Genomic DNA, 21,062 nt, shown 5'->3' with positions numbered 1-21,062 from the left:
GAACCCATGTCAGGCAGCTCACAGCCACCTGTCACTCCAGTTCCAGGGGATCTGATTCCCTCTTCCAGCCTCCTTGGGTACTTTTACGCCCATGGCACACACATACATACACTCAGAAGTGCACACATAAAATGCAGTAAAGAAATCTTTTTAAAAGTTGGAATAAGGGGCTGGAGAGATGGCTCAGAGGTTAAGAGCACTGGCTGCTCTTCTAGAGGTCCTGAGTTCAATTCCCAGCAACCACATGGTGGCACACAATCACCTGTAATGAGATCCGGTGCCCTCTTCTGGCATGTGGGCAGACATGCAGGCAGAACACTATGCATAACTAATAAATAAATCTTGAATAAAGTAGAAGCTGGAACAATATTATATTAAATGATACTTTTGAGCAGTGATTGAGTATGGAAACGGAGCGGGTGTACTGACTATGGGTAACCCAAACCATGGATAAGGCGGGCGTGGGGGCGCCTACCGTGTGGCTTTCACGGTTCCTCCACACTCTGCATCAAGGGACGAAAGATGGCTGGCATTGGAGCCTTCGCCACCCACAGGGAAAGGTAGCTGACTAGGAACCCTTGCTGAAGCCTGCTGTTCCCTGAACCATCTTCCATCCACTTGTTTTTTATGAACCCCAAGGGGATGAGCTTGCTTCTGAGGGGCCCACTTCTGACTTCTCAAATTTCTGTGTGAATGGACCAGTTAAAAATAACTTCATCTGCAGGCTTTCACAGAGGCCAGCAGAGATGCTCAGAGCTCCTGGGGCTGGGGTTACAGATGGCTGTGAGCCGCAGGAATGGAAGGGACTACAGTCAACCTTGTTTTGGAATGGGGTGGAAATTTCATCTCTATCATTGAATGATTCATGTAATTATTTTATTCTGGTATTTGGGATTCAGGGTAGGACCTAGCGCATGGAAGGCAAACACTGTCACTGGGCTATTACCCTAACGTTCTTGTTACTTTTGAATTGGAGACGGGGTTCCCTAATACATTACAATTTTCTAGTCTACCCTTGAAATCTTCTCACGTCTCTTGGAATTTATGAGCCTCTCTCTCTCTCTCTCTCTCTCTCTCTCTCTCTCTCTCTCTCTCTCTCTCTCTCTCTCTCTCTTTCTCTTTCTTATTTTTTGAGACAATGTTGTTCCACGGACCTTTGGAGCCTATCCTTGTAAATCACTCTGTAGTCCAGGATGACCTTGAACTCAGATCCACATGTCTCTGCATCCTGAGTGCTGGGATTAACGGTGTGTGCCAATACCGCCCAGCTCTAGATACTTTTAAAATATATTGTATCTGACATTTTTCAGTGGTTTTTACTTTCTAAAAATAGCCAAAGTCATCATTAGAGGAAAACAATCCCCATGTTCCACTTTTATGTTTTCATTCTGTTCCTCAATCCTTTGTAGGGAGGATAAAAATGGGACTGAGGTGCCACAACAGAGTAAGTAAAACTGTTCTCCCAAGTCCCGCATGAAAGCCATTTGATCCTGGGACACTAATCCACGTGGCATGGTCAGAATAACAACCACTCTAAATTACCCCAACACCTCTCAGTTTTATAACCTGAAATGAGAGAGGTCTGCCACCTCTCTCCCCATTACTGTTTATCCCTCCCACATTAACCAGTCCACACAGGGTTCTGGGTCCCCTCTGCCCTGTCTTATTCTATCTTTGGGGTTGCGATGTCTCCCTATAGGCTCACTGTTTAAACACTGGGTCCCCAGGTGGGGGCGCTGTTTGGGGAGGTTATGGGGGCTGTGGAATACTGGGGTCTCACAGTTGGTTGTGGGCCACTGGGTGTGGGCTTAAGGGTCCTATCACTATCCCTGCTCTTGGTTCTACTCGATGCTTCCCAATCCACAAAGACGTGAAGGATTTTACACACTCCTGCCACCACCAGGACACTCTGCCGTGCTGTTTTTCTCCACCAGGAGAGATTAGAACATTCCATCCCATAACCTACAATGAACCCTGATTCCTTAAGTCCCTTCTGTTCAGTATTTTATCACAGTCATGGTGACAAGAAAAACTAAGAATACGACCTTCTATCCACAATTGGGGTCCAGGTTTCCACCTGATGATATTCATCTCCTAGCACCTGCTCCAAACATCTCAACCATCTCTTGGACACAAGTCATGATTCCTTTATTTCTCTCAGTCCCTTGTGTCTATATTCTGGGTGGCTGCCCACAATGTACCAAAACCTCGACACAGAGGTCAAGGTATCAAATTGTCCTTGGGAAAGGCTCATTAGGTACTTGAGGTGAGTAAGCCTAATCTCCATAATCTTGGTTACAGACAGATATTAAGGATCTCTAGACAGGGCCTCCAATGTCAAGCACAAAGAAACCTACAATAGTGACTTCAGGACACTGTCCGGGAGACTCAGAGCCTTGCAGAGAACCTTCAGTCCTTTGTCCTTAACGTCATTGGAGCTGATGTCTAGGTGAGTCAGGGTTTTGTTCCGTTTAAGAACATCAGAAAGGTAATCCCAGCATTTCTCACTGAGGGAGCAGTTGGCCAACCTGTGGGAGGGAAAGTCAGGCATGTGAATGTGTGTGTGTGTAACATTTCCACAACTTTACACACAGTTACAAAACATTCAAACAAGACAAGGAACTCCTAGCTTAACATTTCTTCTGACTCATATCAGCTCTAGTATCGAAACTGAGTAAAATTCACTGACAATGCTTGTCTGGAAGAACTTACCTGATGTTAACCTGTACCTTTTACATTATCAGTGCTTTGATCAACTGGTTTTAATGATACTTTTTATAATTACACAGTATTGTCACATAGACAACCACATCCATGTTGTCTTATATAGTGAAAAATATAAAAAAATATGTATTTTACTTTCATTTCTATTGCTATGACAAAAATAGCATTACAAAATAAAAAACCAACTTTGGGAGCTGGGCAGTGGTAGTGCATACCATTAATCCCAGCACTTAGGACAAAGACACAGGTGGATCTCTTTCAGTAAGTGGCCAGCCAGACCTACATAGCCAGTTCCAGGACAGGCTCTAAAGCTACACAACGAAACCCTGTCTTGAACAGTGGAACCAGGATGTATTCCTGGTGCACAAAAGGACCTTGCAGACAAATCCCCATGGAGGGATACTCCCTTAACCTAGAGACAGGAGAGACGTCCCAGTCCCTACTTCAAATGACTTGACAGATTACATGACTCCGCCTGGATGGCATAGCCCTCCATGTGGAATGGGGGGAGGGGTTGGGAGGGAAAGGTGGTCAGGGTTCATGTGAGGGGGCAGAGAGGGTAAGAGGGATGGAGGGAGGGAGAGAGAGGGAACTGGGATCTACATGTAAAATAAAAATAATAATAAAAGAAACCCTGTCTTGAAAAACAAAACAAACAAAGCAATTCCGGGAAGAGAGGCTCTATTCACTATTCCTGACTGCAGTCCCTCATTATGGGTTGTTGAGGGATGCACAAACTTTGAACAGCTGTTAGCATCATATCCAGGGTCCAGGGCATAATTTCTCAGTTCATGTTTCCTACTCTTATGTAATTCAGGACCTGAACAGAGGGAATGGTGCTGCCCATAGTGGGCTGGGCCTTCTCCCATCAATTTACAGAATGAAGACAGTCCTTCACAGACAAGCTCATGTGAGGCAGGAGGTTCCTCTTGCCCCGCCAGGTCCCACCACCCTTCACAGCCCCAAAGGAGCACACTGAGATGCTATATTGGTTATAAAACTTTTGGCTGATGGCTAGGGCTTCTTATTGGCTACCTCTGTCTTAATTATTAACCCAATTCCGTTCATCTATGTAGTGCCACAAGGCTGTGGCTTACCCACAGTCCATCGTGTTACTCCTTCAGCTACATAGCATCTATTCATGGCCTCCTTCTCCCTACCTTTCCCAGAATTCTCATCTCCTAGCCACACCTAACTTTCAGCCTGGGCAATCAGTGTTTTCTTCATCAACCAATAAGAGAAGCATATATACAGAAGGATATCCCCCATCACTCATGGGCCCATCTAATCTAGACAGTCCTTCACTGAGACATTTCTCAGGAGACTCTACATTGTGCCAAGTTGACACTTAACACTATCCCAATAGAAAATAAATTTTAATCGCTTGGTCCCCTCCAAAGCACCAAGCCATCTGTCTTTCTCCTCTATGTTCTATAGACCCTAGCTCTCTTCCATGTCAGTCTACCCAACCTCTCTGTGCACAACTACAGGAGAGGCTCATTCAGCACAAAATGAGTAAAGGGGCTCATGGGCATTCCACTATGACTGTGCAGGCTTAGAACCTACTCTGCATGCCAGAAACAAGTCACTGACAAAGGTCTGTGTGTCTGTTTAGGCACTGTAATCTAACCTAACACCTTTGGAAGTTTAGTGGATCTGTCTGTAAGAGTATGTGTGGGGAACCCGGGGAGGCCAGCAGAGTTGTTAGATTCCTTCAGTCCAGAGCTACAATCGGTGGTTAAATTGCTTGACACAGGTGTTGGGAAACAAGCGCATCTTCTGCAAGAGCAGTGTGTGCATTCTTAACCATGGAGCCATCTCCCCAAGTCCCTCAGCTTGTCTGCAGTCCTTAGGTTTAGGCTTGAAATTTCCACCCTGGGACTCTTTCAATGGGCAGATGTTAGAGTTAATTACTTTCTGTGTGGTGTGATAGAATGCCGTGGTTACTGGACAGGGTTCCTACAAATCCCTCTTTCTGGTAAATGGGTAAGCACAGAAAAGATATGACGACTCAAGGATAAAGAATGTGGAACTGTCCAGGCACCCCATGGTGCAATCTAAGGCTAAGGAAAGAAAGCACAAAGGACACTGTCCTGGCCCCTTATGGGAGCAAACATCACACTCACTCCACTCCTACAAAGAGTCACAGCTACCCACACAGCCACCCTTTCCCACAGGAGACTGTCTGTCCTTTGCAGCTTGGGAATAAGCAGTCTGCCCTGTCAAGATTAGCCTCTAGTTTCTCTTCTACCTTCCTTCTCTCTATGCTGCCTCAGGAATCTAGAGTCTGTGCTACATGTGCGCCCCGTGGAGGCCAGAGGCTGTTGCTGCTATCTTCCACAGTTGCTCCCTGCCCCGTTTTGACACTGGAGCTCACCAAAATGGCCGACCCTGGAGCTTTAGGAGCCACCTATCTCCCCCCTCAGCTCTGGGAAACAGAGAGTGCACTGCTGTTGCAGGCATGGCAAGGACTCTTCCCCACCGAGGCGTTCCCCTCCTCCCGTTTCTCCCCAGCGCCCCTCCCCACCACGAGCACTTACACTAAGTTCTTCAGAACACAGTCTGGGTGGCACAAAGCCTTGCAGAGCAAGTGTATCCCTTTGTCCAAGCTGTTGCATGCGACATTAAGATGCGTCAGCTTCTTGCTGCTGATCAGGATGGAGGCAAAATTCTTGCAGTCATCGGGGGAAAGCTGGCAGCCTGCTACCCTGCAGGGAAAGAAGAATGTCATGTGGCTTCGCAACATGTCCCCTTGCTGTCCCCATGAAGGACCTTTCAGGACTCGACACCGTTCTTTAAAAAACAAAGATTATTGTTAATGTATGTGCGCGTCTCTCTACATGTATGTATGTGCGTCACACGTGTGCCTGGTACCCACAAGACCGGAAGGGGCTGTCACATTCCCTAGAAGTAGAATTACCAGTGGTTGTAAGCCACTCATTCAGTGTGGATGCAGACACTTAAACCTGGGTGTCACCATGAGCAGCAAGAACTCTTAACCACTGAGCATCTTTCCAACCCAGATTTTAAAAAGTACATTTATTTATTAGTGTGTGTGTGTGTGTGTCTATGACTTGAATGCTCTTGAGTTAAAAGTTGTAATGTACACTATAATGGTAAAGTGTGATGTGCTGTTTAAGCTTGCTGAAACTGGAGTCTGGGAGTGAGGATGGTTTGCCTACCCCAGGATTCAGCATGTTTATTGCAAACACCCTCTAAGACTCCTTGTCCAGGGAAGGACTGACCCTTCTGGATCTATAACAGAGAGCGGAGAGAGCACTCACACAGTGTAAAAGATCTGTGCTCCTGGGTATGGCTGACGTTAATCCAGTACTAACCAAGGTTATTATGACTACCCCATAACATGATAAAGGCCTGCCCTGCGGTAGGAAAGGAAGGCAGAAGGGGGAGGGGACTCAGGGTGGAGAGAATGCTCAATCATTCAAAAGCAAAAGCATGGCTATCATAGAACCATAGAGAACTCCAGTATCCAGGGCAGAAAATTAGCACGAAACTGTACACGACTAGATCTGTTATCTTCCATACTCATCCCCAACCCCTGTTCGGTCACTAGCCCCAAACAAGGACACCTCCAATACCACAGTCTTGCCCATCTGCGGATGTTATGTGTGAAGCACACGATATCCTCTTTAACCAAATTCACCCCACCAACAATATCTGAGATTTCTCTACATGTGCTCCATAGCCATAGGGTTTCTCATCTAGCTGACCGTCAGTCAGAACTGCAATTTTTCAGATCTCAACACCCGCCATGCACGGTTCAGCAAGCACCTATCTTCCAGCAAGTGGAGTCTTGCAACCAGCAAACGTACATTACAGCAAGCGAGAGTTCTCAGTTCTAAGGTATGTCAGAGCCCACAAAGGCGAACAGAAGCAATGGTGTCCTGGGTGGTTACACCTACCTAGGCCATTTCACATTCCACAGTCAGTTTAATTAAGCAATCTAAAGTAGATTACTTACTTTCTCTTTCATGTGTGAGCGTTTTGCCTGCAGCACACGCATACCTGGTGCCTGCAGAGGCCAGGAGAAGGCATCAGATGCCCTGGAACTAGAGTTACAGATGGCTGTGAGCCACCACGTGGGTGCTGAGAACTGAACCCCCCGGGTCCTCTGGAAGAGCAACAAGTGCTCAGAACAGCCCAGAGTTTAAAGCTTTTAAAACTTACATGTACTTATTTGTTTGTATGCGTGTGCACAGGACGCACATGGAGCAAAAGAGGAGAGCTCATGGAGGTCGGCTCTGTCCTTTCTCCATGCGGGTCCTGTGGACAGAACCCAGGTTTTAAGGTTGGCAGCGAGCGCCTTACCACATGGATCCATCCAACTGGCAGCTGTGATCAGTTTTTAAGGTGACTAAGTTTGCAGGTGACAGGTGGGTGCACAGATTTTAAACTGTAGTCCTCCTGTGATGGTTTTAAGTGTCAACTTGACACAATCCACAATCGCATCGAAAGGGAGTCTCCATGGGGGATTCCCTAGATGGGGATGACCTGTGGGCAATTTCTTGATGACATTAACTAAGGTGGCCAGACCTGTCCCCTGTGGGTGGCACCATTCCTCAGAAAGGAGGGTCCTGGACTGTGCATGAGCAGAGAAAGTTAGCTGACACGAGCGTGCACACAGGAATCTACTATTCTTTGTTCTTGACTGTGGACAGCATGTGGCTGTCTGCTCCGAGTTTCTACCACCCTGACCTCTGACAGTGCTGCCCCATGACCGGGAATTGTGGGGGATTTTTTGTTTTGTTTTTTTGTTTTTGTTTTTGTTTTTTTTAAATCACAGCAAGATGGAGCATAAACCTTAAATCACAGCAAGATGGATGCCTGTTTTGATGGGAGCCAATGAGCTAGGCGAACAGAAAACTTACAGGAGCTTTTCTATGTTACACTCGTCCTGGTTCAGCATGTCACACAACACTTTCACGTCACTGCGGGAGAGGGAAGTGAGGCTGAGGTCCAAGTGTCTCAGGCTCTGTTTCTGATTCAGCAGCTCAAAGAACAGGTGGTTGTCACACGAGAAGGACACGTTGTTTACCCTGCAGAACAATGAGATCCATCAGTTCCCACACAGCCCAAGCTCTAATCTTTGACCATGCCCTGTGTCCCTGTAGTGACTACTCTAATCCGTGACCCAGCCACACACCTCACTGGTTCTGAAACCAGTTGATTTTTCTCTTCCATGTGGAACTCTGAGAAATGTTTGGAGACAAGGCTGGCAGTCACAAGAGGGAGCTGCTAGCATCCAGTGAGAGGAGCTCACACAGGCTCTCATCCTACAATTTCCGGGACAGCCCTTGTGGAGATGGTCAGCGACAGACATCAGTGGTGCCAAGCTGGCCAGACTCCATGTTCTCTGAGAGGTGGTGGGGGCTTAGCCCGTTACTTCTGTGATGTGGCTGAATCGAGTCCACCTTTCACTTACTCTAATATATGAGGGGTACAGCTGGGATGCTGCAGATGAGTATACAACACTAAGAAGGCCGACTCATCCAGATAAGTGTCTTTCACCTGGAGGATCTGCATTTGCTGACAGCTTACAAGCACAGAGCACACATCTTGCCAACAGATGAGCAGCTTTTCCCTGAAAGAGAGGAGAAAGACGGATATTCCATTGTTGACATGTTAATTCAAGGGGCTGCAGAGATGGCTCATTTGTCCAGAGCCATCTGCTGTTCTCACAGAAGACCCTTGTTGAGTTCCCAGTAGCTCACAACCATCCACAACTCCAATTTCAGGGCAATGACACCCTCTCCTGGCCATCATGGGCACTGTACACACATGGTGTTCATGAACAAACATAGGCAAAACATTCCTACACACAAAATAAATACAAATTGATGGGAGACTTCATTCTGTAAATATGTTTCTCTTATTGGTCAATGAATAAAGCACTGTTAGCCAATAGGAAAGCAAGATAGGCAGGACTAAGAGGAGAGTCAAGATGGAGGACAGAGAGAGAAGAACTCTAGCCCCCTCTATCCGGTAAGATGAGACCACGTGGAAATACTTAGATTAATATAAATTGGGTAATACTTAAGACAGAGCTAGCAGATAAGAAACTAGTAACTGGCCAACAGCATTATATCTAATACAGCGTCTCTGTGTGTTATCTGGGGCTGGAGTGGTGGTGGGACAAGACCAGCTGGCAGGAAAAACAACACCTAACAGTAAATGAATGGTAAAACCCGCCAGTGGTTTTACAGTCTATTCATTTACCAAACAGTTAAGACAAGCCATTCACCGCACACAAATGCAGCTGTAAACCGATTCCCTGACCAGAGCAAGGGTACTTAAGTTCATGATCACAGTTCACAGCCAGACACAGCACTCTGGTTATTACAATTGAGTGTAGAGGTACAGCGTATATCTATTGGGTAAAGGCAGGAGGTGTTTCTGAGAATCCTACACATTGGGAACCAGGTTTGTGTGGTGTGGTGATATCTTGCTTGTACAAATAAAGCCTGCCTGAAGGTCAGAGAACGGAGCTTAACCACAGAGGTGTGGAGGTCTGTACAGGCAGACAGGAGGTGGGGTAGCTGGCAGAGACAGAATATAAGCAGGGAGAAATAGGAATCCTGTCGTCTGCTGAGACAGAAGGAGGTAAGGTGTGCTGTGGCTTGCCTCTTCTCTCTGATCTCTCTTCCCTCCATATCTGACTCTGAGATTTTATTATCTAGGCCAATTGAGATTGCAGCCTGGGACTTTCACACGCGCTCCCTGCTCTCCCGGAAGGACAGACAACCAGGATGGTTTGGAGGGGCTGAGGTTGAGAAGACCTATCTCACAGATAACCTTGCTGGTTTTAGAATGAGAAGGAGGCAGGATGCCGGAGACGCCGGGTTAAAAGCTAGAGCAAGCATCTCCTGGGCCCAGGCTTGGCTGTGGCTACTTGCTTGGTGAATAATCTAATACAATATACTTGATTTCTCTACTCACTTTCCTAATCTCTAACAGGATAATGAAATTTGCCTTCTAACAGTTCTTACTGTTAGACCCTGAGTTTCTGATCAGGCTGGGGTTACAGGCATGTACCACTATGTGATACCGGGGAACAAATCCAGGGCCTGTGCAATACTACAGGCAATACTAAGCCAGCTGAGCCACTTCCTCAGACCCTGTGTATACAAGACAATACACCTCTGTCACTCTATAAATACACACAACTCACAATTAACAGAAAAAGCCAGGCACTGTGGGACATGCCTTTAACCCCAGGACTCTGGATGCAGGCAGATGGATATCTGAGTTCCAGACTTGCCACAGCTACTTGTCTCATAAAATTAAAGGTTTATTTATTATGTATACAGTGTTCTGCCTGCACACATGCATACATGCTAGAGGGCACCACTTTTCATTGAAGATGGTAGTGAGCCACCATGTAGTTGCTGGGAATTGAACTCCGAACCTCAGAATGAGCAGCCAGTGCACTTACCCTCTGAGACATCTCACCAGGCCCCTAAATAGCATATATTTAAGAGAGTCAATCCAGAGCTCCAAATGGAGCCTGTTGGACTAGAAACAGATCAGTGGTTAATTTAAGAATTGCTTATGTTTCTTAAGACCCAACATCTTAAGGCAGGATAAAAATCACCTGTAATTAGCCCTCTCCTGGCCACTGAAGCCATTTCCACATATGTGTATACCAACAAGCAGTCATAGACACAAGAAATAAAAATAAATCTTTAAAAACTGGAAGCAACTCACAAATCTGAATTTTTGTGGGTTTTTTGCCTCTTAGAAGTGATATTTTGTTTTATATTTTTAAAAATATGTTCAATTGAAATCCAAATATATCACTTTTCCTCTCCCATTGACATGCCCAAAACTCTCAAATTGATATCCTTTTTTTAAATACAGATATGCACAACCATACATACACATATGTATATATGTACAAACGTATATACATATTTGTATATGTGTGCACACATATACATACATATGCATACATACATATATGTGCACACACAAATATACACATATACACACATATATAATCACATATATATTCATATACAGACATATATATATATATATATACACACACAACCTGCTGGGCCTGTACCTGTAGTTTGTGTGTATGTGCAATCTGGGCTGGACACTCAGCACTGGACAGCCAGTTAGGGCAAGTACTGAATCGGGATTCTATAGGAATCAAACTACACAGGGGAGGATTCCGAGGAGCCAGAGGAGAAAGACAGTGAATGGACTCACAGATAGCTGTGTTCTCGCTCTTCCTGCAGGATGTCTTGGGTTGAAAAGGATATCGTCTTCAGGGTAGAACAGTACTTCAAGCAGTAGGAGGCCACAATCAGGTCAGAATAATCCTTGGCCACAAACTTGATCTGCTGCAGGAAGCTCATCGTCTGCATGACAAAAGCCTCATCCTCCATCTCAAACAGACAGTAAAACAGCTTCATGTCATCGACTTGTTCCCGAAGCTCTTCGTCGGCACTGATCTTCTCCAGGCTCTCACACAACTTCTGCTTTACCTCCTGGGACAACTGGTAGCCAAAAAACATCTCTAGCTTCTCTTGTTCCGATTTGTGCAGAAGGCCAAAGATGAAACAGCCCACGAAAATCCACTGCACCCTGACTTTCTTTAGAAACGTGAGCAGCAGTGCCTCTATCCCCTGAACGTCTTTACTATGGTGGTCGCTGTGGCTCTTCACCAGGTAAAACATGGCGGCACAGAACTCCTGGACGGATGGGTGGAGGAACGTGTACATATTCTTGGAGTCCTTGCTCTTCAGAAATATCCTCATGTTCAGCAGTGTGGAGATGTCTGAGGTGACAATCCCATTTTTCCCAAGGTCCTCCTGGTTAAATGCAAATTTGTCAGTCCACATACCCTCGGCAGCCAGGGAACACAGGCCCAGAAATAGGTTTTGGCTTTTTTTACTTGGATTTTGAGCACTTTTGGGAATGAACAAATTGAGGATAAAAGTGGTGTACACAGAGGTGGCACGTCTGCAGATGGAGGCCGGGTCTCCTCCCTTCTCCATTTCATTTTTTAGACAAGTAGCCACCAGCCAGCAGAGCAAAGGGACCTGACATATATTGAACACCTGTTCATTTTCCCTTACCAACCTGAAGACTTCTTGGGCTCTGTTCTTGTCTTGGAACAAGCCTTCGAAATACATCTTCCTACTGCTCTCATCAAAGCCCATCATTATTTTCATTTCTGTGTAGTGTATCCTGTCCTCCAACTTATCAAAAGTCTCTGGGGTAGCAGTGATGAGGAGAGAGGATTCTGGGAGTATCTTCCTCCTGAGCAGACTGCTCAGCAGTATATTCACTGGCCGCTTCTCCATCCAATTATCACACAGCTCCAATTCCGGTTCGGCCAAATCACAATTCAGCGCTTCTAAGCTGTCAATGATGAACAGGAGCTTCTCGGGTTCGGATACTATCTCCACTATGGGAGCTGAGGGGCTGGGCCACTCTCTGGAGATCAGGTCAGCCAGGCTCGCTGTCTTCAATGGCTTTATGTCATGGCAGCACAGGGAGAAGATGTAGGAGAATTTGTTCTGAAACACCTGGCCATCTGACCAGGCCAGCGTTAGCTTGGCCATCATCAGTGTCTTGCCAATCCCTGATACTCCTCTCAGGACCACTGTGTGTGGCTGCTTCTCAGTTGCCTTTGGTGTGAAAAGCTGCTCGAAACGGATGCATTCATCCAGGGTGAATTTCTGCTTCAGGAACTCCTGAATTGGGATGTTGAACTTTCTGGACCAATCCTGGCTCAGCTTCTTCTTCAAATGAGCTTGATACATCTTTGAGTGTCCTGAGTCAGAGAACAGAAGGGAAGACAAAAATCCACAACACATCAAAGTTAATCATTCACCCACATATGATCTGACTTCGATATTTTAATTCTTAGGATGTAACCTTAAAAACATTTGTTTTTAATCATGGTAAGTGTGTGTGTGTGTGTGTGTGTGTGTGTGTGTGTTTGTGTTAGTGGGTTCTTGTGGAGGCCAAAGGTGTTAAATCTCCTCTCCCCCTGGGAGCTGGAGTTACAGTTTTCCATAAGCCACCTCACATGGGTACTGGGAATTGAACTCGGGTCCTCTGCAGGAGCAGGGCATGCTCCTAACCACTGAGTCGTTCCTTCAGCCAGCTTACCATGTATGTTTTTAGGGATCTGTAAGCTGTAGGCCCAGAACAATGTTGGTTAATGTGAGATTTTCTCTGGCCCTTGAGCACAGCTTGCCTTTGTGTGTGTAATGAATGTCACTGTTAAACTGTCACACGCTATTTCAGAGGCTGGCACCAGAGCTGGGGTGTCCCCTCTTCCCACTTCAGGCCCTAACAAGTCGAGTGCCTTCTGTGGGTTCCTGTCTGGGAACAGACTGACACCTAACTCTGCAACAGGAAGGGAAGAGAATAACAGAGCTCGAGGGTAAAAACACCACGCACTGGAGAACGGCCAGAACGTGAACCCTTCCTAGCAATTATGGTGACTGCTTAGCCCATGATATACAAGTACCTGGAGTAGAGGAAACTGAGCCTGAACTAGAACCAGGGCAAACTCAGCCATGGAGCGACAACTCATTGGGAACCCCAACTGACTCCAACTTTCCTAGCTGGGCGCTGGGTGCACAGAGAGCAGGGTTTGACCACATAACCTTCCTACCACTATTTGCTCTTTTCTAAATCAATTTTTTAAAAATTTATTTTACATACCAACCACAGCAATGCCTCCTTATTATCCTCCCATTCCTTCCCCCACCTCCTTCCTACCCCCCCCACCCACTCATCAGAAAGGTGCAGGCCTCCCATGGGGAGGGGGTCAACAGGGCATGGCCTATCAAGTTGAGGCAGGACCAAGCTCCTCCCCTCTGCATGCCATCAGAGGGCATTGGCTCCAAAAAGCCAGCTCAAGCATCAGGGACAGATCCTAGTCCCACTACTAGGAGCCCCACACACAGACCAAGATACACAATGTCACCATCCACGTGTAGAGGGTTAAGTTGGTCCCATGCAGGCTCCCCAGCTGTCAGTCCTGACAGCTTGGGTAAGCTGTCTCTCTGGGTTTCCCCCATCAAATCTCATACAATCCTTCCTCCCTCTCTTCAGCTGGACTCCAGGAGCTTGGCCCAGTGCTTGGCTGTGGATCTCTGCATCTGCTTCCATCAGTTACTGGATAAAGACTCTCTGATGACAATTACAGTAGTCACCAATCTGAGTACAGTAGATGGCTAATCCAGGGACCCACTCCACTACTGCTAGGAGTCTTAGCTGGGGGTCACCCTGTGGGTTCCTGGGAGTTTCCCTGGCACCAGGTTTCTCCCTAAACCCATTATGGCACCCTCTGTCATGGGATGGAGAGGGAGAGCAATTATATCTGCTCTTTCAACCTAGAGGCTTGCTTGAGAGGATGCTCCCTGCTCTGCTGCAGACTCTCCCTGATTGGGAGCTCCAGATGGCTGTCTTAAAGAGCCTTCCCAGTCTACTTGGATTGGATGTTTTATGATGATTTTTTTTTTTTTGTGATTTACCCACCGATCACTCTCCTATCAAGTACATATCTATCTATCTCCCTACCTACCCATCCCTCCACCTATCACCTATCTGTTACTTATTCTTTTACTTTGAATTGCTATGCACTTAATGTAGCCATTCAAAACTAAAAGCATGGCATCCTAGATAATCCTCTGGACCACAGAGGACCCTGTGCTGTGTTTTCCTGTTCTCACTGACAAGAGAAAGACCATCTAGATGCGGCAGACTGCATGGACCCCAATCTTGCAAACCTGTGCAAAATTCACAAGTGCACACTCTAAGAGCGTATAATTGCACGCAGTTGCCATGACATCAATTAACTGTAAAAACTGTATTGCTACCAATGGAAGGTCGACACAAAAACAATTATGTAATTTCATAACACAATTTAAAAAAAGCAGATACTACACACCGATATTAAAAGTTTAGAATAAGCCAGTCAGTGGTGGCACATGCCTTTAATCTCAGCACTTGGGAGGCAGAGGCATGCAGATCTTTCTGAGTTCGAGATCAGGCTGGTGTACAACAGTTAGTTCGAGGTCAGGCTCCAACATTACCCAGAGAAACCATGTCTGGAAAAACCATTTTTCAAAAAAGTAGCGTAACAGGAAATGAAGGAAATGAGGATACTAGGAAACACAATGGAGCCTAAAGCACACACAGACTAAAAGATAAAGATATACACAAGACTCGGTATGATGCTTTAACACATGGGGGGGGGGGCAAGAGATGGCTCAGTGGTTAAAACACCCAGAACACCTGGGTTCATTTCCAAGCATCCACAGGGAGACATTCACAGGACTGTCCAGTACCAGAAGACCTAAACACCCTCTTCTGCCTCCAGGGCAGAGTACACACATGGTACACATACATACATCAGCCTCTTCATCCTCCAGGGCAGAGTACACACATGGTACACATACATACATACATGCAGGCACTCTCACATACACGGAAGGCAGTTACTAGCTGTTCTCATACACTTTGATCCTAAATTAAAGATATTTAATATATAGAAAGTACAGCACAGAGACATTTTTAAAACAACAAACAAAAGACTGAGGGATAAAGAACCTGATGTAGCCACAGACCTAAGATGATCAGTGAACTGAATCCGTGATACCTTGCACCAGGATAGATATGCATGTGACTCTTCAGACCACCTCGTTATGGAGCATGGCTTTTTTCATTATGCACGTTTGCTTATTAAAGATCAAAACAGGCCCAGCCAGGGCAAAGACAGAGAACTCTGATTTCACACTGGATTACACAGTTGTACGAATACATGTGTGACAGGTGTGCGGGTGGGCAAGTGGGGGGAGGGGGCACAGCACCCATGCACGTGCAGACCAGAGGCAAACGTTGGGTGTCTTCTTCAGGTGCTGATGCATGTGGGTGCTTTTGTCTGCATACATGCCTGTGTACCACATGCATGCAGTGCCCTCAGGAGACAGATGAAGGTGGCATTGGACTCCCTGACCTTGGGTTATATGAATAGCTGTGATGCACCACCTAGGTTTTAGAAACTGAGCCCAGGTCAGATGAAAGAGTAGCAGGTGTTCTTAACCACTGAGCAATCTCTCCAGCCCAGCCTCCACCTAATTTTTTGAGACAAGATTTATTTTCTTTTTGCAGCTGGCTTCGAGCATGCCATGCTGAAGGGCCAGCTTGCTACAGCGCCTGGTTTCTATGTGGTTTCTGAAGTCAGATTCTCATGTTTCCACAGACAGAGCCGTCTTCCTGCACCCCCAGGGGTTTGCTATTGCTGCCAGCCCAAATCCAGAGCTACCACTTCACTCTAGAGGTAAGTCTCCAGTCTCCACGAAAGAGTAAATTACCATGTCCTCGGCGCAAGTTTAACAATCTAGGTAAGTTAGGGCATGAAACCTTCACACATTTGTCTACACAGACCAGAGCTGACACATCTACCCGAATACAATAACCTCCACCATACCTGCTTGTCCTGTTGAAGTTGGGCATAAGAAGAGTTATCAAAACTATGACAGGAACCTCACAGCAAAGAAGCCTGGACCAACTCACCAGCAATCTCTCTTGCTGCCCTCTCACTGAGATCCTTCCTGTCGATATTCTGGAAGATTCTGAAGGTCATATCCCAGGCTTTCTTCTCCTCATAATGCTTCACCAGCAAGTTGGCAAGGTCTTCTCGTGACGCCTTCTTCACCTCAGTCCAAGGAATCTGCTGCAACCCATACTGCACCATCTCCTGCTTGAGGGCCTCCTTGAACTTCATGAACTCCTTCTTGTTTAGCTCTTCCAGGTACCACATAAGGCCAAAATCGGAAAAGAAAGACGCCATCCTGTCTTAAGGAAGAACAGACCGGTCTTCGGAGAGACAACCACCAGGAGGAAGAAACAGATGAGATCTGTGGGGAAATCAGGCAAGCAGCGTGTTATTTTAAAAGATGGGGCTGGGGAGGTGGGTGAGCTGGGGAAGTGTTTGCTGAGCAACTTGAAGGACCTGCGTTTGCATCCTGGGCACTTGTGTGAGAAGCAGGCTGTGGTGGCACAGCTCTAAGTGCAGCACTGGGAAGGCAGAGAGAGGAGGAACCCTGGGGCCTGCTGGCCATCTGGTCTACCCAAATTCGGTAAGCTCCAGGTTTACTGAGGGCCTGGGTACCTACACAGGTGTGTTGGTCAGGGGAGGGGCGTTCACAGCTGCCTGTAACTTTGGCTACCGAGGATCTGGCACTCTCAACAGACTCTACAGGCATGACACACATGTGGTGCACACACATACACTCAGGCACATCCCTACACAGGGTTGGAGAGATGGCTCAGTGGTTAGCAACAATTGGCTGCTCTTCCAGAGGACGGGTACTCAATTCCCAGCACCACATGGTGGCTTACCATGAGGGCAGGGGTGTAGCTCAGGGGTTAAGAGTGCCTGCTGAAGATGCAGAGATCCACAGCCAAGCTGAGCACCTGGAGTCCTCCTGAAGTAGAGGAGGAGGGATTGCATGAGCCAGGGGGTCAAGGTCATGATGGAGGAACACACAGAGACAGCTGACCTGAGCCCAATAGAGCTCATGGACTCTGCACCAACAGGGAGCTCTCTTCATGGGACCGACCTAGGCTCTCTGCTTGTGTGTGACAGTTGTGTAGCTTCGTCTGTTTGTAAGACTCCTTACAGTGAGATCAGGGAGGGCGCTTAGCTTGCTTTTGGGAACCTGTCCCCTTGCTGGATTCCTTGTCCAGCCTTTATGCAAGGGGAGGAGATCGGTCCTGCCTCAACTTGATGTGGCATGCTTTGTTCAAGCCCATGGGAGGCCTGCCCTTTCTGAGTGGTGATGGAGGATGGATGGGGAGGAGGGTAGGTGGGGATGGGAGGTGAGCCTGGAGGAGAGGAGGGAGGGAAAACTTCAGTCTGTAGGTAAAATAAATGAAAACGTTAATTTAAAAAGAGAGTACCCGCTGACCCTGTCACTCCAGTTCTAAAGCACCCGGAACCTTCTTCTGGCCTCCATGGGCACCAGGCCGCACAGACAAAACACTCATACACATAAATAATAGAGAAGACAGAAGCTTTAAAGTATATAAAAATGCAAAAGAGGGAAAGGTTATGGATCAGGGGCAGAGTGTGCAGTCTGTGCAACGTTCTAGTCATCAGGGCCTCAAAACCAAACCCCAAACCAAACAACAAAAATAAACCCAAACCAAAAAGCCAAGTGAGGCCCAGCCACGCCGGACCATCCAGAGCCTGCTCTCATCTCAGTCTAGTTCTGGGTCTTAAACCCCCTGTGCCCCCTGGCACACTGGACCATCGGAGCCTGCCCTCCATTTCAATCTTGGCCCCCTATGTCCTCTGCTTGAGTCCTGGCCCCCCTATGCCCTCTGTGTGAGAACTCCAAGAGAGCTCAGATCATCCAGAGTTACTGACATGGAAGTCCTGACCACGTACACCCACTGAGAGAGGAGGGGGGAGGGAGGGAGGGAGGGAGGGAGGAGAGAGACCCCACCTGCACCCTCTGGAAGAAGGGATGGGAATACTGCAGTACAAGAACATATCCAACAATAGAAAGACAGTATGACACCACCAGAATCTAGGGACTCTCCACCAACAAGACATGAACATAGCAATGCAGATAAAGCAAAAATGACCTTAAAACAACTTTATCACAACTGAGAAAGAGAACTACAGAACAATACCCCTCATGAACACTGATGCAAACACACTCAATACTGGCAAATCGAATCAGAGAAAACATCAGAGAAATCATCCACCATGACCAGGTAGGCTTCATCCCAGGGATGCAGGGATAGTTCAACATACGAAAAATCTATCAATGTGATCTACCATATAAACAAACTGAAAAAGAACAATCATATGATCATCTCACTAGACGTTGAAAAAGCCTTTGACAAAATCGAACATGCTTTTATGATAAAGGTCTTGGAGAGATCAGGGATAATCCCAGCACTAGAGGGCAGAGGCTGGAGGATCTCCGAGTTTGAGGCAGGTCAGGGCTACAAAGTGAGACCCTGTCTCCAAATAATAAATAAATCAAGAAATCAATCAATAAATCAATAACAGGCAGGCATGAAATAAACAAAGGAAACGGGAATGATAAATGAATAAGACCCATCATCCAGCTACCGGAAACACATGCCCTGCAGGTATCAGGAGCAGAGGGCGTCACAATTCACAATCCAATCAAACGATGGTTTTTCTCCAACATACAGGTTCTCAAAACACAACAGCCCTCACATTCTTTTGGTTCCAGCTTTGGAGATCAGTCCCAGGGCCTTGAGCACGCCAGGCAAGCATCCTCAACACTAAGATCCTCACTCTTAAACCCCTGATGGAGAGGGTGAAGCCTAACTTTTATAACAGGTGAAACAAATTCTTCCTGAGGACTCTGGATTCCAACATGGTCATCAGTAAGCTGGGTCAAAACAGAGTCACCTTGGGCCACCAGGAACTTATTTTACACCCATACCCATGCACACAAACCCATACATATACTCACACAAAACACGCACTCCCACACACAGAGTAATGTGGTGAGCTAGCATACAACTGAGTGTCAGAGTACCAACTGTTTGAGGCAGAGGCTGTGTGCCAGACGTGTTAATATTTTGTGTAAAAACGCTTATGAAAACACACCTAAATATTTAAAACAAACTATAAACATTAAGTGTTTCTTTTTTCTTGTCTTTTTTTTTTTGAGTCAGAGTCTCACTATGTAGCCCTGACAGGACAGACAAACGGACAGACACACACACACACACACACACACACACACACACACACACACACACACAGTCTTCTGAGACAGGGTTTCCCTGCATAGCCCAGGCTGGCTTTGAACTCAGAGATCAGCCTGACTCTGCCTCCCTAGTGCTGGGATTAAAGGTGTGACCACCACTGCCAGGCCATCCTTCCTTCCCTTTTACCTCCACTATTTTATCTGGTTTTGGGTGCTGGGATCAAGGGCATACACCACAATGTCAGGCTAAAATAAGGTGTTTATGTTGGCCACGGTACGCTGCTACTGTTACTTTTCCTGACATTGATATACTGTGGTTCTGGAAACCAGCATTTTTATTTTCAGAACATAAACCCTGAAGTATTTGTGGTGAATATCTGAGGTAGACTTTCATGGGTCTCTGTAACAAAATGATGTAAACTAAGTGGTTTAAAACTACAGGAATTCGGTTATACTGCTTCTACATGTGGGTTGATTGGTATTGTGCTTGCTTGGTCCTGTCCCATCCCCAGCAACACAGAAAATGAGGTGTGGTGCTGCACACCTGTAATCCCAGGACCTGGAGGGGGATGCAGGGGGCTAGAAATTCTGGGTTGTACCTTGACTACAGTGTGATTTGGGGGCTAGCCCACAGTGTTTGACACCCTATCTAAAAAACAAACAAAGAAACAAACAAAAAAAAAACCCACAACTCCAACAACAACAAAACCTGTAAGAATTGTATTGCCTCCCTTGTGTGGGGCTTGAGCTTCCCAGTCAGGGTCAATGGGTTCACCCTCCCTCCCACAGGGAACCCCTGGTCTGTCTTCTGAGCTCCTGGTTAATTGAAAATTCATTATTTTCTCTTTCCTTGCAGCTCCTTAATTCCCATATCTGCCTTGATTATCGCATTGCGTTCTCCCCGTGGAGAGATGCAGTGAGTCTTCACATGGTACCCTTGGGACAGCTAATTGAACCCACAGCAACCCCCTTTTTTGGCCACTTTTTGAGGTATTAGAAGTCAGGTGTGTTTGTTTAGCCCAGGAGTTACAAGTCAACATTCCAGCTAACAGTAAAGGCCAGCTTTTATTGATATGCAAAGGCAGTCTTTGCACAAGTATTTGCATAGTAGCCAAAATAAAAGAAGGTGGGGGGGGGGGCACACGGACAAAAAACAACCCGAGTCTTTGAAGGATTAAACCGCGCAGATGGAACAAAGAGCTCTCTGCCCTGAGAACTCATGTGAACCAGTTAGACACACTGCCTCGGCTTCTCTATGGGTTCTCCTCGGCCTCGGCCTCACAGGCATGAATGCAAATAATATAAAACCTCCACCCTCTAAATTCTCAGGAATCCAACCTGCAGGATGCCTGCACACGCCATTAATTTTCTTTTTGTATCTGGGAGGCCTCTCGAGCACCCCCCCCCCAGCTCCTCCGAGATCCCCAGGCCGGCTAAACAACCTTCTCTACTTACTTCCAAGTCCGAAAAAGCTGGATTAAAGTCGGCAGGATTGGCTGTGGATCCAGCCGGAGCAAGTGCTGGAGGATTCGGTCTAGTAGCGAGTTTTGGTATTTTTTCTTTAAAAAAAAAAAAAGTTAA

The 21,062-nt window shown here is 46.6% G+C and overlaps 1 protein-coding gene across 1 annotated transcript in view; it reads right to left on the bottom strand.

The window, feature by feature from the left end:
* The window catches only part of LOC127238494 (NACHT, LRR and PYD domains-containing protein 4C), a 28,350-nt gene extending 11,772 nt beyond the window's left edge, over positions 1 to 16,578 (bottom strand). Inside the window, exons 1-6 of the mRNA XM_051207112.1 lie at positions 16,294 to 16,578; positions 10,960 to 12,532; positions 8,168 to 8,326; positions 7,614 to 7,781; positions 5,265 to 5,432; positions 2,358 to 2,528 (exon numbers count right to left, since the gene is read on the bottom strand). Of these exons, the coding sequence (XP_051063069.1) occupies positions 2,358 to 2,528; positions 5,265 to 5,432; positions 7,614 to 7,781; positions 8,168 to 8,326; positions 10,960 to 12,532; positions 16,294 to 16,570 (2,516 nt within the window). The 5' untranslated portion in view covers positions 16,571 to 16,578. The remainder of the gene's footprint in view (positions 1 to 2,357; positions 2,529 to 5,264; positions 5,433 to 7,613; positions 7,782 to 8,167; positions 8,327 to 10,959; positions 12,533 to 16,293) is intronic.
* Positions 16,579 to 21,062: the final 4,484 nt, after the last annotated feature.

This window comes from Phodopus roborovskii, unplaced genomic scaffold (genome assembly GCF_943737965.1).
Source record: "Phodopus roborovskii unplaced genomic scaffold, PHOROB, whole genome shotgun sequence".
Taxonomy (NCBI): Eukaryota; Metazoa; Chordata; class Mammalia; order Rodentia; family Cricetidae; genus Phodopus; species Phodopus roborovskii.
The sequence above is the reverse complement of the archived record's forward strand: the minus strand, read 5'-3'. Positions and strand labels throughout refer to the sequence as shown.